Source organism: Trichomycterus rosablanca, chromosome 3 (genome assembly GCF_030014385.1).
Source record: "Trichomycterus rosablanca isolate fTriRos1 chromosome 3, fTriRos1.hap1, whole genome shotgun sequence".
Taxonomy (NCBI): Eukaryota; Metazoa; Chordata; class Actinopteri; order Siluriformes; family Trichomycteridae; genus Trichomycterus; species Trichomycterus rosablanca.
The window spans coordinates 3,294,193-3,312,092 of NC_085990.1; the positions used below are offsets into that span (position 1 = coordinate 3,294,193).

The 17,900-nt window shown below is 41.5% G+C and overlaps 2 protein-coding genes across 9 annotated transcripts in view; both read left to right on the forward strand.

Moving 5' to 3' along the window:
* The window catches only part of ptk2ab (protein tyrosine kinase 2ab), an 84,348-nt gene extending 80,402 nt beyond the window's left edge, over positions 1-3,946 (forward strand). For all 8 annotated transcript variants that reach the window (XM_062992446.1, XM_062992445.1, XM_062992450.1 and 5 more), the window contains 3 exons: positions 1,776-1,931; positions 2,783-2,863; positions 3,254-3,946. In XM_062992446.1, the coding sequence (XP_062848516.1) occupies positions 1,776-1,931; positions 2,783-2,863; positions 3,254-3,466 (450 nt within the window). In that variant the 3' untranslated portion in view covers positions 3,467-3,946. The remainder of the gene's footprint in view (positions 1-1,775; positions 1,932-2,782; positions 2,864-3,253) is intronic.
* An 8,004-nt stretch (positions 3,947-11,950) lies between these two features.
* ldlrad4b (low density lipoprotein receptor class A domain containing 4b) overlaps positions 11,951-17,900 on the forward strand; it is a 128,128-nt gene continuing 122,178 nt past the window's right edge. Inside the window, exon 1 of the mRNA XM_062992451.1 lies at positions 11,951-11,993. The gene's annotated coding sequence lies outside the window, so the exon portion shown is untranslated. The remainder of the gene's footprint in view (positions 11,994-17,900) is intronic.

Consider the following 17,900-nt stretch of genomic DNA (forward strand, 5'->3'; position numbering starts at 1 on the left):
GATGCACTATTACAAGAAATATAGTTAATATTTAATATACTGCAATTAATATTAAACCTAAAGTTGACAGAGGTGTCAGTGTGGTTGACGTACCTGTTTACATGCACACAATCTGGATTTAAGCTGAATAATTGGATATTTTATATTCATATTCGTATGCTTCTCAAGCTGCGTTATTGTACTGAACAGTGTGTGTGAATACTAAACCTAAATCTAGCCATTCTGTAGCGTACTAGTCAGAAATACTATTTAGTGCAGTATAGGGACGTAACGATACACTCTACCCACGATGCGATGCGATTCACAATACAGGGTTCACGATACAATTTTTTTCAGATTATTTTAAACTGAAATTGAAGACAAATGATGACAAAGTTTCCTTTTATTATTTCTCTTAAAAAATAAAATAAAATACTGTATTTGTGCTTACAGTATTTTAGGTAGGTACAAACTATGCAAAACAATTTGAATTAAGCCCAATTTGGCTGAAAAACACCAAACTTGGCAACCAGATGTATAGCACCAGTGACCTCAACCAGGCGAGGTGTATAGCGCCAGCGCCCTCTGCTGTTTAAAGTGAATATCGATTCATTTTACATGTCAAATCGATTTGAATTGTGGAATTTTTGAATCGATTATTAACTATCTTGTGGTGAATCGTTACATCCCTAGTGCAGTAGTATTTAATTTAGCATGTAGCCCTAGTCTTAAAGATTTTTGATACCCTTTACACCTGACTTATATGTCTTTATTTTATTTTGATGACACACTGCATGCATGTACACTTCTATTTTAATTCACTTCTGGCCGATTGCTTTATTTTGTCTTCATTACTTTTTGCCAATTACTTTCAGGCATAACATTATGACCACTGACAGGTGAAGTGAATAACATTGATCATCTCTTCATCACGGCACCTGTTAGTGGGGGGGATATATCATGCAGCAAGTGAACATTTGATCCTCAAAGTTGATGTTAGAAGCAGGAAAAATGGACGAGCGTGAGGATCTGAGGGCCAAATTGTGATGGCTAGACGACTGGGTCAGAGCATCTCCAAACCTGCCGCTCTTGTGGGGTGCGTCCCGGTCTGCAGTGGTCAGTACCTATCAAAAGTGGTCAGAGGAAGGAACAGTGGTAAACCGGCGACAGGGTCATGGGCGGCCATGGCTTATTGATGCACGTGTGGCGAGAAGGCTGATAGAAAGGTGTCAGAATACACAGTGCATCGCAGTTTGTTGCGTATGGGGCAGCAAAAGGGGGATCAACACAATATTAGGAAGGTGGTCATAATGTTATGCCTGATCGGTGTATCTCTCCTTTGTGCTGTTGTACTTACGTCCTCTTTAAAAATCATTTCTTCGTTTAAAATCATTGCTTTTTGTTTTTATTTGTATTACACCCCCTGGTAATAAATTAGCGATGATTACTGCAACATGTTTTGCAAATGCTGAACCCATGTGGTAGCAGGTTCCTAACTAAAGCTTGTGGGCCGATCTGGGCTGGTATTCATAACACGTCTCATGTGATGTTTGACCCCTACATGAGGTTCTGTTTGTGGCCTTTTTAATACCAGCCCAGATGTCATTTCTGAGCTCTTAGAACTAGTGCTAGTGTGATTCAATCCCTCATTAATCAATGTGAAATCATAATACTGAACTAATCCTAATGCTGGTAGTGATTAAAATCTAGCCCTAATAAAGCAGAACTAATATTTCAGATTGCTCTGCCATTAAACTGAGTGCTATAATGATCTGGTTTTTTTTTTCTGAATTTAGATCCAGCCTCAGGAGATCAGCTCTCCTCCTACAGCTAATCTGGACCGGTCCAACGATAAAGTCTACGAGAATGTGACTGCACTGGTGAAGGCTGTGATCGAGATGTCCAGTAAAATCCAGCCGGCTCCTCCTGAGGAATATGTGCCGATGGTCAAGGTACAACACACACCTACTCCCCAACTAATAATATACACCGACCAGCCATAACACTAAAACCACCTCCTTGTTTCAACACTCACTGTCCATTTTATCAGCTCCACTTACCATATAGAAGCACTTTGTAGTTCTACAATTACTGACTGTAGTCTATTTGTTTCTCTGCATGCTTTGTTACCCCCTTTCATGCTGTCCTTCAATGGTCAGGACCACCACAGAGCAGGTATTATTTAGGTGGTGGGTCATTCTCAGCACTGCAGTGACACTGACATGGTGGTGGTGTGTTAGTGTGTGTTGTGCTGGTATGAGTGGATTTTTAAACACCTCACTGTCACTGCTGGACTGAAAATAGTCCACCAACCAAAAATATCCAGCCAACAGCGCCCCGTGGGCAGCGTCCTGTGTCCACTGATGAAGGTCCAGAAGATGATCGACTCAAACAGCAGCAATAGATGAGCGATCGTCTCCGACTTTACATCCACAAGGTGGACCGACTAGGTAGGAGTATCTAATAGAGTGGACAGTGAGTGGACACGGTATTTAAAAACTCCAGCAGCAGGACAACAGTGCAGTTCTGAGAATGATCCACCACCTAAATAATACACCTAAGAACAGGGTGAAAGCAGGTTAAAAGGTGGACAGATGGACTACAGTCAGTAATTGTAGAACTACAAAGTGCTTCTATATGGTAAGTGGAGCTGATAAAATGGACAGTGAGTGTAGAAACAAGGGGGTGGTTTTAATGTTATGGCTGATCAGTGTAATATAGTTTATTGCAGTTTAATCTGTGAACTCTTAAGTACCGAACATATTAAGAACAGACTTAAGACTGTTGATGCCATTTTTTTCAGGATGTTGGTTTGGCACTGAGGAATCTACTGGCGACAGTGGATGAAACGATTCCCCTGCTGCCAGCACACACACATCGAGAGGTACGTCTGATCCCTCTCACACCTTCTGACATCTTAGGGTCCAGGGGACCCAGTAGTGGCAATGGTGGGGCTTCAGTCAGCAACCTTAGGCTAACTGGTCCAGTAGCCTGACCATTAAGCTACCAATGCCCCAAATTAATAGAGTGTTCGGTGAAGCTATCGAATTGATTGTACTTTTTACATGATCTATTTTATTGCATTTCTGGAAAGGTTAGAAAGGCTGTTTTCTTAAAACCACAGCATCATTTACCAGTATGTTTGAGTTTAACTCATATTTACATATTTAAATACAGCTTTTTTACCCAGATATTTAGACTTAATATAAGCTCAGACCATTAAAGGTTTAATATAACACCTCATCTGATCATGTACCCGTTTGATGCCATGTAGGTGGAGATGGCTCAGAAGCTGCTGAACTCGGACCTGGCCGAGCTGATAAACAAGATGAAGCTGGCGCAGCAGTACGTGATGACGAGCCTGCAGCAGGACTATAAGAAGCAGATGCTGACGGCCGCCCACGCGCTCGCCGTCGACGCCAAGAACCTGCTGGACGTGATCGACCAGGCCAGGCTGAAGATGTTGGGCCAGGCGCGACCGCATTAAAGGGACTAGAACCCGAGCACTCACCAGCATAGAACTATACGACTAGCACATACGTGACACATACAGGACTCGGTGTTGGCGCAGTAGCCCGTCTGTGTGAAGCGCAGCGTTGGGCGGTGGGCTCTGCATTAAGTGTTATACTAACGTACAAGGAGCAGGTCAGAACGAACCAGTAGCCACTGGAAGGGAACGGCAGGGCCGTCGTACGGGTCTCTGGAGAACGGACGACGTCCTGGCGCTGTGTTTATCAGTCCCGTATCTGAACCGCGTGGAGAAACGGCTCAGCCGGAGCTGCTGTAAACCCTGCACCAGTATTGCATAAACTCTACACCTCCGATCCGGCGGAATACGCCTCTGGATACGGAGCAAAGGCTTCCTGAGCCCCTCCACACCTCTGAAGGAGCGAGAGGGTTGTACATTTCGGCCGTGTGCCACCTTAGGATTAAAATAAAGCTATAACTAAAAGAAAAGTAAAAACAGCGTGAGCGTGTGTCTGCTTCTTTCTGTGAGTGCAAAATGTCTGGGGTGGGAAATACTATGGTAGAAAAAGTGTTTACTGGTGGTGGAAATAATGAAGTACAGTAAAGATTTACAGCTTTCCAATTCCCCCCCCAATTTTCTCCCCTAATCTGGTCATATCCAATTACCCTGATTGCGTTTAGCTTCACCTCTCGCGATACAACCCTCCACCGCTGACCGAGGAGCTTCACAACTGACACACGCCCCCTCCGACACGTGTGCAGTACCGGGTGCCTCTTTTCACCTGCACGAGGCGAGTTCATATGCGGATCAGCTTTGTGTACGGAGAGCCACACCCTGATCAGTATTATTCCTGGACTCTGCGCAGGCGCCATCAATCAGCCAGCAGAGGTCGTAATTGCACCAGTTATTGCACCAGCCTCTAATTTCCTTCGGGATCAATAAAGTATCTATCTATCTATCTATCTATCTATCTATCTATCTATCTATCTATCTATCTATCTATCTATCTATCTATCTATCTATCTATCTATCTATCTATCTATCTATCTATCTATCTATCTATCTATCTATCTATCTATCTATCTATCTATCTATCTATCTATCTAAAGAACCCTGTAAACAACAGCCAATCGTTGTTCATGTAGGCATCCAGCCCAGCCGGATGGCAGAGCTGAGATTCAATATGATCACAATGTGTTCAAAATCCCAGCTCTGGTGTGCTAGTGTATTTTACCACTGCGCCACCTGACCGCCCCCATAATAGTATAGTTTAATAGTAATAATGTAGTAAACAACCCTGTTTAAAACCCTTTAATGGTCTCACCAAGAAAATAATGTTTAAAAATGTACTTCTTTGCATTTCTTAGTTTCTAGGGACTAAAGCAATAACAAACAACTAATATTTTTAACTAGTGCACACAGTATTTATGTGATCACAAAAATGATGCAGCATTCATGGATGATTTTTCAGCTGCTCGCTTCAAGCTGACATACAGGTTAGAGAGGCTGTTTTCTTAAACCACAGTCTATCTACCAATATACTGAACACGTCAACCAAGGAGTAGATGTGGCCCAAACAAGATTATTTAAATACAGTTATGCCAAGTTCACACTACACGACTTTCCAAGTGGTCAGGTCGCTGTACAGTTCACACTACATGACTGATCGGTGATAGGGGGTCACACACTACACCATCTATCACCAACTGGAATCGCCGAGGGCGAGCTTCTCTGGTCTCCCAAACTACGTTTTGGCCTGAAAACAAACATGAGAAGTGACGAGGGGTTTAATGACACCACGTCCAAAAATGCACGTCAACAAGTAGCGAGCGATCAAAGTTTGTGCGCTGATGTGCAGCGTAAAAGCAAAGAGGAAAAATAGGAACAGCAGGGATTGTTCTATAGTGAGTTGGAGGTTAGGGTCAGATAAGGTCAGAAATACTGTAAAACTTGTGTGTGCTGATGTATTCTGATATAAACTATATTAAGCCCCTGTCCCATCTTTTTACAACTCCTACCCCACATTTCCCCTCACCCCGTATCTTGCGTTCTCATTGGCTGTTCGACACAGCACTCATTGCCAGTCGGGCAACTCAGATTCAGATATTCGACAAGTTAGAAATCTCTCTTGGTCGCCGAGTGCTCGGCGAGCCGCTCGGATCGAGTTGTTGGGCAGTTCACACATAGCGATTGAGAGACGAGTTTCAATCGCCGAGCGAACGCCGAGTTGCTCCCGAGCCGGCAAATCGAGTGAAAATCAGGGCTAAATTGAGTAGTGTGAAATCAAGTATTTAGACTCAAAGTAATCATAACAAATGGTTGCGCAGACCATTAAAGGAATAAAAATGGTACACGATTATCATTTCTGTAACCTCTTTCCTGGCCAGAGTTTTGGTGAGCTACCTGAATGTTCTGGGCAGACGATTCTATTCTATTGCAGAGCACCACACACTTCCTCTTACACCAAGGGCCAATTAAAAGCAGACATGGTTTTGGTAGGACTGAGGAAAGCAGAAAACCCAGGAGAGACGCAGACATAGGGAAAACAAATCGTTTACAGACTGTGACGGTGACCGGAGGCAAAGACCAAAATTATGAGACTTCTAGTGAAAATACTTAATCCTTGATTCTTATTCATACCATTGAAGCACATGCTCAGAGAACATGTTATAAATATGGCTGTTCAAAATACAAAGCCATTATAAACTTTTATTACATGTTTACATGCAAAATAGAAGAATTTCTAGTAACAGAATCACCTACTGTGTCACCACACTACCAGTAAGTGTTGCAAAGAACTCAGAACATGCAACGTCATGGTTGCATCCCAAACCACAAACACTCACTCACTCTCACTCACTTTCTTAACCGCTTATCCAATTAGGTCTCGGGGGTGCTGGAGCCTATCCCAGCTTTTCAATGGGCGCAAGGGCAGACACACACATTCACCTACAGGGCAATTGAGTGTCTCTAATTAACCTGACTGAATGTTTTGGGACCCTGGGAGGAAACCGGAGCTCCCGGAGGAAACCCACAGACACGAGGAGAACATGCAAACTCGGCACAGAAAGGGCCCGGACCGCCCCGTCTGGGGATCGAACCCAGGATCTTCTTGCTGTGAGGCGACAGTGCTACCCACCGAGCCACCGTGCCTCCCTAAACCACAAACAGTTGTATTTAACTGTATGTAAAACCAGACCAGTATGTAAATACACTGTGTAGTGTGCAGTATAGAATTGCGGTCACAGCATAGCTATTGGACTGGGTCTCTGAGTGCTAGTAAAAAAAAGCATGCACTGGTCATGGTGGAAACCAGCGGAATGTTTAATGTCAGATTTAAGTTCACTGTTATAATCTTAAACCAGTGTATAGAAACAAACACTACACCTGAACTCACTTTTTAACTATTGAATGTTTCAGCTACATCATTGCTAACAAGTGTATAAAATCATATACATTCTATAAACATATGTAAGACTTTGGGAAAGGCTCTTTCCTGTTTTAAAGATCATGCTTTGACAAGTTTGGTGTTGAGAAACCCCAGTGGTATTCCTACAGCACTGACCTCAATCTTACTGAACACTTTTAGGACTAATTGGAATGTTAATCATAAGCCAGACAGTGTTTCTGGTGTGCACTGGAGCCACTGTCAGCATTTCCAATATACAATGATTATTCATTCATTCAGTCATTGTCTGTTTTACTATCACTCGTATCGTATCGCAGTGGCGACGACTGACTGGGCGAAAGGTAGGAAACACCCCGGACAGGCCGCCAGTCCATTACAGATATACATTAATTAGTTCATAGTACATTTAAAACAATAAGTAAATAATTATTTTAAACTGGACAGGCCTTTGGCTGGAATGTATCGTATAAAAACAGTTGTCACTAGAGGGCAGCATTTCTACACTAATATACTGTGTACGTGCGTATACTGATCAGGCATAACATAACACTATTACCACCTTCTAAATATTGTGTTGGTCCCCCTTTTGGGCCAAAACAGCCCTGACCCGTCGAGGCATGGACTCCATTAGACCCCTGAGATGTTTAAGCACTAAGATGTTTGCAGCAGATCCTTAAACTGTGCTGCGCTGTGTATTCTGACACCTTTCTATCAGAACCAGCTCGTCTGTTGGATTCGCTCCCCACGTGCATCAATGAGTCTTGGCCGCCCATGACCCTGTCGCCGGTTTACCACTGTTCCTTCCTTGGACAACTTTTGATAGATATTGACCACTGCAGACCAGGACACACCCCACAAGAGTTGCAGTTTTGGAGATGCTCTGATCCAGTCATCCAGCCATCACAATCTGGCCCTCGTCAAACTCGCTCAGATCCTCACGCTCGCCCATTTTTCCTGCTTCTAACATCAACTTTGAGGATAAAATGATAAAATGTTCACGTTATGTATGTGTTATATGTATGTTATTTCAATATACCTTGTATATTTTGGGTCACCATTAGAAACTGAGTGGGAATTTTTAGGGACTAATAATGTATTACGAGTATTTGAATACACTATATGATCAGGCATATGAGGACACCTCTGTCTGTGCATATAAACCTGTTAAATATCCCTGTCCAAAACCAGGGCATTATTATAGAACTACATTTGAAGCTATAACAGCCTCTTCTTTTCTGGGAAGGCATTTCACAAGGTTTTAGAGTGTGTCTTTAGGACTTTGTGCCCATTGAAACAAAACAAAAAAAGCACTGGTTAGACTCCAATCAACCTAAAGGTGTTCAGTAGGGGTTGAGTCAGAGCTCACTGCAGGCCACTGAAGTTCCTTCACACCAATTTGACAAACAATGTCTTTATGAAGGGAGGCACGGTGGCTCGGTGGGTAGCACTGTCGCCTCACAGTAAGAAGGTCCTGGGTTCGATCCCCAGGCGGGGCGGTCCGGGTCCTTTCTGTGTGGAGTTTGCATGTTCTCCCCTGTAGGTGAGTATGTGTGTGTACGTGTGTCTGCCCTGCGGTGGACTGGCGCCCCGTCCAGGGTGTTACTGTGTGTAATTTTACTAAACGTTTACCTACATACAGTCTACGACCGAGTGTTATCAGTTCAGGCGGGTGCTGGTATAACTGTGTGGGAAATGTCTGGGAAAAAATAGGTGTGGGGAAACCTATTTGAGTATTGTTAGTGACCGTAAACGTCCCTTTATGACCGTGAGTTACCATCTTGTAAATGGCTACTTCCAGAATACTAATGCACGATGCCACAAGCACAAAGTCATTGGCAGCGAGTTAAGTGCACTTCAGTGTCCTCTCCAGTTACACACGATCACGTCAACATAGAGGTGATGCTGTTCTGAGAGTGCAGAGGGGTCCTACACAGTACTAGTGTGGTGTTCCAGTGGCCAGCAAGCGTTTATGTGGCAAAGATGAATATGTGAGCCAACTGCAGCCTGTAAAGCACTTTTTATAGTATATGCCACAGCAACACATGCCCCCTTTGACATGTGCTACAGTCGACTGCTTCTTTTTCACACGGAGATATGTATCGTGCACGGAGAGCCACACAATGATCTCCATTTACCCAAAAGTCATTTATATATTGCGGTGGAATATGGTATATTCCTTCCCCCACTGCAACCCTGAAATCATGTGAAATCAAACTGATAGCATGCAACAAACATATTTTGACATGCATATTTTATCAGATATACAGATATGTGTAGAAAGATCTTGTGTGCACATGTACAGACACATATGCACCTCTTTGCACATCCATCCGCACATTTATCTTTGCACTGTAGTCCACTTTATAATTTATACTTTACAATCTATACCAGCCTTACAATATATATGGAAAAAACATAAAAATAAAAATCCTTATATGTGCCCACAGGCCCTGTTGTTGTAGTGTGCTGTTGTGATTTGTATTCTGTGAATCTTTAGAGTGTGCACTATTACTTTTGATCTATGTAACTTGCTACTAAGGCCTTAATTTCCTTTGGGATCTGTCTATCAATTCAAGGTGCTTATTAGCATGACAAATATTCACATTTGTATTGCCAAAGCTTCTTTACAAACGGAAGGTGTTTCTGAGTTTTGGATCAGTTATGGTGCTGAGATAATCAGCAAAACAACATTGTAGTTTACTTTGGAGTTTAGTTTGTGTTGGCCAAATAGTTCATATTGCTAAACATAGATAGATAGATAGATGGATGGATGGATGGATGGATGGATGGATGGATGGATGGATGGATAGATAGATAGATAGATAGACAGACAGCTAGCTAGCTAGCTAGATAGATAGATAGATAGACAGACAGACAGCTAGATAGATAGACAGACAAATAGATATATAAATAGATCTATCTATCTATCTGTCTATTTATGTCTGTATACAGTATATACTGTATATATGTCTGTCTATCTATGTTTATCTATCTATCTATCTATCTATCTATCTGTCTGTCTGTCTGTCTGTCTGTCTGTCTGTCTGTCTGTCTGTCTGTCTGTCTGTCTGTCTGTCTGCCTGCCTGCCTGTCTGTCTGTCTATATATATATATATATATACAGTGTATCACAAAAGTGAGTACACCCCTCACATTTCTGCAAATATTTCATTATATCTTTTCATGGGACAACACTATGGAAATGAAACTTGGATATAACTTAGAGTAGTCAGTGTACAACTTGTATAGCAGTGTAGATTTACTGTCTTCTGAAAATAACTCAACACACAGCCATTAATGTCTAAATAGCTGGCAACATAAGTGAGTACACCCCACAGTGAACATGTCCAAATTGTGCCCAAATGTGTCGTTGTCCCTCCCTGGTGTCATGTGTCAAGGTCCCAGGTGTAAATGGGGAGCAGGGCTGTTAAATTTGGTGTTTTGGGTACAATTCTCTCATACTGGCCACTGGATATTCAACATGGCACCTCATGGCAAAGAACTCTCTGAGGATGTGAGAAATAGAATTGTTGCTCTCCACAAAGATGGCCTGGGCTATAAGAAGATTGCTAACACCCTGAAACTGAGCTACAGCATGGTGGCCAAGGTCATACAGCGGTTTTCCAGGACAGGTTCCACTCGGAACAGGCTTCGCCAGGGTCGACCAAAGAAGTTGAGTCCACGTGTTCGGCGTCATATCCAGAGGTTGGCTTTAAAAAATAGACACATGAGTGCTGCCAGCATTGCTGCAGAGGTTGAAGACGTGGGAGGTCAGCCTGTCAGTGCTCAGACCATACGCCGCACACTGCATCAACTCGGTCTGCATGGTCGTCATCCCAGAAGGAAGCTGACGCACAAGAAAGCCCGCAAACAGTTTGCTGAAGACAAGCAGTCCAAGAACATGGATTACTGGAATGCCCTGTGGTCTGACGAGACCAAGATAAACTTGTTTGGCTCAGATGGTGTCCAGCATGTGTGGCGGCGCCCTGGTGAGAAGTACCAAGACAACTGTATCTTGCCTACAGTCAAGCATGGTGGTGGTAGCATCATGGTCTTGGGCTGCATGAGTGTTGCTGGCACTGGGGAGCTGCAGTTCATTGAGGGAAACATGAATTCCAACATGTACTGTGACATTCTGAAACAGAGCATGATCCCCTCCCTTCGAAAACTGGCCTCATGGCAGTTTTCCAACAGGATAACGACCCCAAACACAACCTCCAAGATGACAACTGCCTTGCTGAGGAAGCTGAAGGTAAAGGTGATGGACTAAACCCAATTGAGCACCTGTGGCGCATCCTCAAGTGGAAGGTGGAGGAGTTCAAGGTGTCTAACATCCACCAGCTCCGTGATGTCATCATGGAGGAGTGGAAGAGGATTCCAGTAGCGACCTGTGCAGCTCTGGTGAATTCCATGCCCAGGAGGGTTAAGGCAGTGCTGGATAATAATGGTGGTCACACAAAATATTGACACTTTGGGCACAATTTGGACATGTTCACTGTGGGGTGTACTCACTTATGTTGCCAGCTATTTAGACATTAATGGCTGTGTGTTGAGTTATTTTCAGAAGACAGTAAATCTACACTGCTATACAAGTTGTACACTGACTACTCTAAGTTATATCCAAGTTTTATGTCTATAGTGTTGTCCCATGAAAAGATATAATAAAATATTTGCAGAAATGTGAGGGGTGTACTCACTTTTGTGATACACTGTATATATATATATATATATATATACAGTATATATGTCTGTTTATCTATCTATCTATCTATCTATCTATCTATCTATCTATCTATCTATCTATCTATATGTTTATCTATCTGTCTGTCTGTCTGTCTGTCTGTCTGTCTGTCTGTCTGTCTGTCTATCAAAAGCTGGATAATAAAATGTCTAAGTGCAGATGGTGCAGTAGGAGACTTTTACTCTGAAGCAGGGTTGGCAGTGCGCATGGCAGGCTCAGTACTGCCACTGTACTTCTCTATGAATGTGTGTGTGTGTGTGTGTGTGTGTGTGTGTGTGTGTGTGTGTGCGCGCGGTATATTATGTCTGCACTGGAATCAGGTCATCAGCAGAAGATCAGCAAACCGGCTGATAGAATTCTTTCCCTGCACAAACACAAACATGAGTTTTAATCGGGTAAGTCGTGGTTACTTGATGGCTTGATATTATTTGCTGTTATTTGTAGTGCAGAGCGGAGTGAGTATGAGGAGCAGTTTGCAGTGAAAAGTTCATGTGTGTGTGTGTGTGTGTGTGTGTGTGTGTGTGTGTGTGTGTGTGTGTGTGTGTGTGTGTGTTACCGTTACACTGTACCAACCGCTATCGATGCTCTGCCCACCAACTTCTATATTATCTACAATATATCTCCAGTAGATCTACAATATATCTCCAGTAGATCTACAATATATCTACAGTAGATCTACAGCTCTGAATATTTAGCTTGCATTACGAACTCTTCCAAAATCATCATTTGCACTTGGAACCGTTTGAACCCTGTTATACTTGTACCAAATATTTTACTAACACGCTTAGTATTCGGAATTCTTCCCAGTTCAGCTTGGTTGTCGATCATTTCTGACTGTAATCGCTAAAACCTCCCCGCTTTAAAATGATTATTATTAATGAAAAATGAATAATAATAAACACTGTGCTGAACGGACGTTTGATCGAATTCGGAGCGATCTGGTTAGCTCAGTGGCTAAAGAGTAGCTTGTCATTCTGTCATACTGTCAACCAAATGTAAACAATCACAGCTCGCTTATTCCAAAACTTTACATCAACTAACACTACAAAATAAACCCGAGAACAACTTCATATACAAACATTATTACTGTTTGTAAAAGTTAACCCGTGTTGTTAGCAGTTTTTAGTGCGTTCTGGTTGACTGAGCTTGACCCAATTTTAAATGAATACTTGCATACTACATAGTGTACGAGTAAGTATCTATCTGTCTGTCTGTCGGTCTATCTATCTATCTGTCTAATTATCTGTCTATCTATCTGTCTATCTGTCTGTTTATCAGTCTGTCTGTCTGTCTGTCTGTCTGTCTGTCTGTCTATCAGTCTCTGTCTGTCGGTCTATCTATCTATCTGTCTAATTATCTGTCTATCTATCTGTCTGTCTGTTTATCAGTCTGTCTGTCTGTCTGTCTGTCTATCAGTCTCTGTCTGTCTGTCTATCTATCTATCAGTCTCTCTGTCTATCTGTCTGTCTGTCTGTCTGTCTGTCGGTCTATCTATCTATCTGTCTAATTATCTGTCTATCTATCTGTCTGTCTGTCTGTTTATCAGTCTGTCTGTCTGTCTGTCTATCAGTCTCTGTCTGTCTGTCTGTCTGTCTGTCTGTCTGTCTGTCTGTCTATCTATCTGTCTGTCTGTCTGTCTGTCTATATGTCTGTCTATGTAACTATCTATCTGTATTTCTGTATATCTGTCTATCTGTCTCTCTCTGTCTGTCTGTCTGTCTGTCTGTCTGTCTGTCTATCTATCAGTCTCTCTGTGTGTCTGTCTGTCTGTCTGTCTATGTAACTATCTATCTGTATTTCTGTATATCTGTCTATCTGTCTCTGTCTGTCTGTCTGTCTGTCTGTCTATCTGACTTTAAATTACACTGGTCAACAGAGATTTTGTTTCTTGAACACTTTTGGGTGTGTCTTAGGTATTTTGAGCTGCTGATAACAAAAATCACCTCAAAATTTTCCTTTCACGTTTTTGTAAAATGAATACTTACGTACTACATAGTGTACGAGTAAGAATGTAAGTGTGCACACGACTGGATACCTGTAATAGTATGCGTACTTTTAGTATTCGTAGTACGCGTAGTAATGTGCCTCACAGACAGTAGTAACGTTCTCGCGTATAGGCACTATTTTCTCTATAACACTGACTTTAAATTATTACATAACAAATAACATTACATTAATTGTGGTTGAAACCAAACAAACAACCAAAAAGTTGATATTCTGTTAATTATCAAATGTAAAGTTGGAATTATTTCACATTAGCATAACGTCAGTGTGGTAAAACAATAGTCTGAAGCAGATCTTCGATCATAACTGCATTAGTGCATTTCAGCTCCTTATTAGTTCAAATTCTACCAGTCTAATTAAAAATAAAAGCAAATATCTACTAGCTGACTGGTACATACAGTACAGTTTTGTAAAACATCTCCACTGATCCTCCTTTTGAATTTATGTACTCAAGCGGAAGCTCAAAATGCTCCTGAATTCTTGTTTACGTGCTGAAGAACCAAGTAATTCTTAATATAACACTGCCAGCTTTGACATTAGTAGTTTAATATCTTTAGTTACCCTTACAAACTGTGCCAGTCTGCTTTTTAAATCTAGAAACCCTTGGTTGCTTGCATACTTTCAGCAACCTTGAGGTAATCTGAGTTCTTTATAGTTAAGGTAGACTAATTTTCCTTTATTATGGATGACAAACATTAAAACTACCAATGTGTGGTTCACAAGCCACCACTTCTGACTCAAATCTTCCAATCTGACTGGACTATAGCAGATTTAGCTAGCACACTGACTAAGGTATAAGCCTGCTTCATGTAGCCTGTTGGGTGGCACGATGGCTCGGTGGGTAGCACTGTCGCCTCACAGCAAGAAGGTCCTGGGTTCGATCCTTTCTGTGTGGAGTTGGCATGTTCTCCCCATGTCTGTGTGGGCTTCCTCCGGGAGCTCCGGTTTCCTCCCACAGTCCAAAGACGTGCAAGTGAGGTGAATTAGAGATACAAAATTGTCCATGACTGTGTTCGACATTAAACTTGTGAACTGATGAATCTACCTGTTCTGTCATGAATGTAACCAAAGTGTGTAAAAAAAAGAGTAAATAAATCATCTAGGGCTTCCGCGATTGGTCGACCTAGTCGATGATGTCGACACATTTTATATTTTAAGTCGATGCATCGTTTTTAAAACTATGTTTATAAATGATCCTTTTTCATTTCTACAGTGTTTCCATTCATATAAGCGTTCATATGATTCCCTCAGCACTACCTGCTGTGTGCAGGACATAAGTCGTATTTGGTCCAGTCACTGGTTGGCGGCATTAAGCTCAGTCTTAAAAAACACCGTCTGCAGCGGTCAGAGGCCGATTGTAGAGCTTTCAAATAAAAGCTCAAAGTTTTCCACGACCCAAATCATCCAAAGTTTGGCGATACTTAAAACTGGAACAAAACTAAAAGGTGGTTTGTTCACTGTGTAAAGCTTTGATGGTACCACAGCAGCACTAGCGCCGTGTCGCACGTCTATATTGTTTCATTACGCTTCTTAATCGTGGAGAGCTTGGAATACCGTATTCCTTAGCGAGTTCGGTTAGACGCCGCGCACAAGCTTCTCATGTGAATGCGCCGTAACACTCACCACTGTGTTTACATCACTTAGAATGTGAAGTAAGTGTTGAGTGAATGTGTACGTTAGAATCTGGGCTCATTCTGTCGTTACCGTACGTCGGACTTAATGAGACGTGGCTACATCTAACTATTTTATTTCTGCTATAAGTTTAAGCACTTTGCTGTGTGTACGGACGCCATAAACACGTGCTGCACTCTGTTTAATATGGAGCGCTTGAGAATGTGATAATATGGACATAAACCCTGTTTACATTTAGTTTTGTGTCGTGTTATTGTGCCGTACAGTTTGTTGTTAAAATAAATAAAGCTTAAATGAGATTCTGAATAAATTTTTTGGAGGACAATTAATCATTAGATGAATCGACTAATCGATAAAATAGTTTATAGATTAATCGATAGAAAAATAGTCGTTAGTGGCAGCCCTAAAATCATCTAGCCTGTTAACGTGATGTCAGCTGGAACAGTTTGCTAGGAAACTTCATATCCACCAAATTACATAAAATCTAATACTGAATCAACTACTCAACTATTAATGAGTAAACCTGCTTTTATATTGTTTCATGTGTTCTGGTGGTTTGAACTTGACCGAAATCAGATCGGTTTTGCAGACTGTGGTTAAAAAATGCATACAGTTCTTACATACTGTCTCAGTATATACTGTATATTGTTTACTATGTACAGTAGAAGTGTGCAACAATTTCTTCGGTTGCACCACTGTTGTATGACTTCCATATTCTTGTTTAGAGGCAGTTACCTCAGAATTATTTTTGGTATTACCGTATTCTTTCGTGCTGTGACATTTTTCCCCACAATTTCTGTAACTCAGCTGCATTAACTTTTGGTGTGTGAAGCCAAAATCAACTTCAGCATCAAGAAGTCTAGTCAATATTAAGACAGCTAGGAAACAAATAGATTGTTTTAATTAAAACTGAACTGATCTTTAGGAGTGCATGTTTGGTTATTCAGTTGTTATTCATGACTTACTGTTTGAGTAATTTCAGAATAGTCACCCTGTTCAGTTATTTCTACTGATTGTTGCTTCTGCTCATAAGGGTGATGAGCCAGTTGGAATCATGGTCTTAAATCCTACTTTCAGTAGTATTAAGTCTTTTGTTGTTCATGTTCTATGTGTCAAATCAGTCAAATTAAAACTAAAAGCTAATATCTACTTTCTGACTGGTAGTGTTAAAAACAAATCCTTACATTACCCAGATAAACCCTCAAGAATTCTTGTTTCAGTGGCTGCATTTCAAACCCTAATTTGTTTAGCATCACTATGTCAGTTTAAAATACCTGTATTAATAATGTTTGAGTTTATTTAGCTTGTCTCTGTGATTCAATTGTTCATTTGTAAACTTTTCTGCTGATGTGCTGCAAATATTCCAAAATAATACTTCTTATGGCGCTGTAGTGTAAGGTATGGGTTATAATTGACAGTTTATAGACATTAGGTTGGACGGCACGGTGGGTAGCACTGTCGCCTTACAGCAAGAAGGTCCTGGGTTCTTTCTGTGCGGAGTTTGCATGTTCTCCCCGTGTCTGCATGGGGCAGCTCCGGTTTCCTCCCACAGTCCAAAAACATGTAGTCAGGTTAATTGGAGACACTGAATATAGGTGTCCTATAGGTTAATGGGTGCGTGTGTGTATGTGTGTCTGCCCTGCGATGGACTGGCGTCCCGTCCAGGGTGTTACTGTGTGCCTTGCGCCCATTGAAAAGCTGGGATAGGCTCCAGCACCCCCTCCCCCGGATAAGCGGTTAGGAAAGTGAGTGAGACATTAGGTTTATACATTACATTAGAGTCATTTTTATCGCCAAATTGAGTCATTTTCCAATTCCCAGTTGTGAATCCATCCACTACGGCTTGTTCAAACACAGCCAGTTGTGTTTTTATGTGGATGCCGGACCAGACTGATCGCTCTGGTGAGATTCAAACTCGCTGGTTCGAACACTCCACAGTGGTGTGCCAGGAAGCAAAGCAGATAGCCCATTAACCTATTTATTACAGGTGCAATATAAACAAACACTCAACACACAATGGCAGTATTAAGAGTTAACTAAGTTCGGCCTCCTATTAGCTAAATAAACAAACACTAAACACGCTGCAGCGTTCTCAACTATCTCATCTCATGTCTTACCTGAAATTACAGAGCACCAAATGTGGCCTTGTGTTCTGCTGTGCTGCTAATGACTGATGCTATATTTAACCGGTCCAGAAGCCTGTGCACATGCATACCGCCGGTGTGCCAACCTTCTGCACACGCTGTTTAACAGCTAACTTTTTAGTGGTGGTAGGCATGACTGACTATTACAGGATGAATAAACAACAGTCTACTAATGCATTAAAGCCACAAGACTTTTATGGGACAATTTTAATAATAATAATAATACATTTTATTTATATAGCGCTTTTCAAGATACTCAAAGACGCTTTACATAAGACAAATAATCAAAACAGATACGTACATACACCATACAAATCATAGTACAAAATCAAAATAGTACATCAACATCAAGAATAATTAAGATAAAAACAAAGAGAGCAGCATAAGACAGTTCATTAAAAATTAGCTAAATTATGAGAGAGAACAACAAATATAGAACAATTTCTTAAAATTAGACAGAAACAGGACAGATTTACATGCAATCAGGAAACTGAAAACTTTACAAGTTTTAGGATCTAGGAC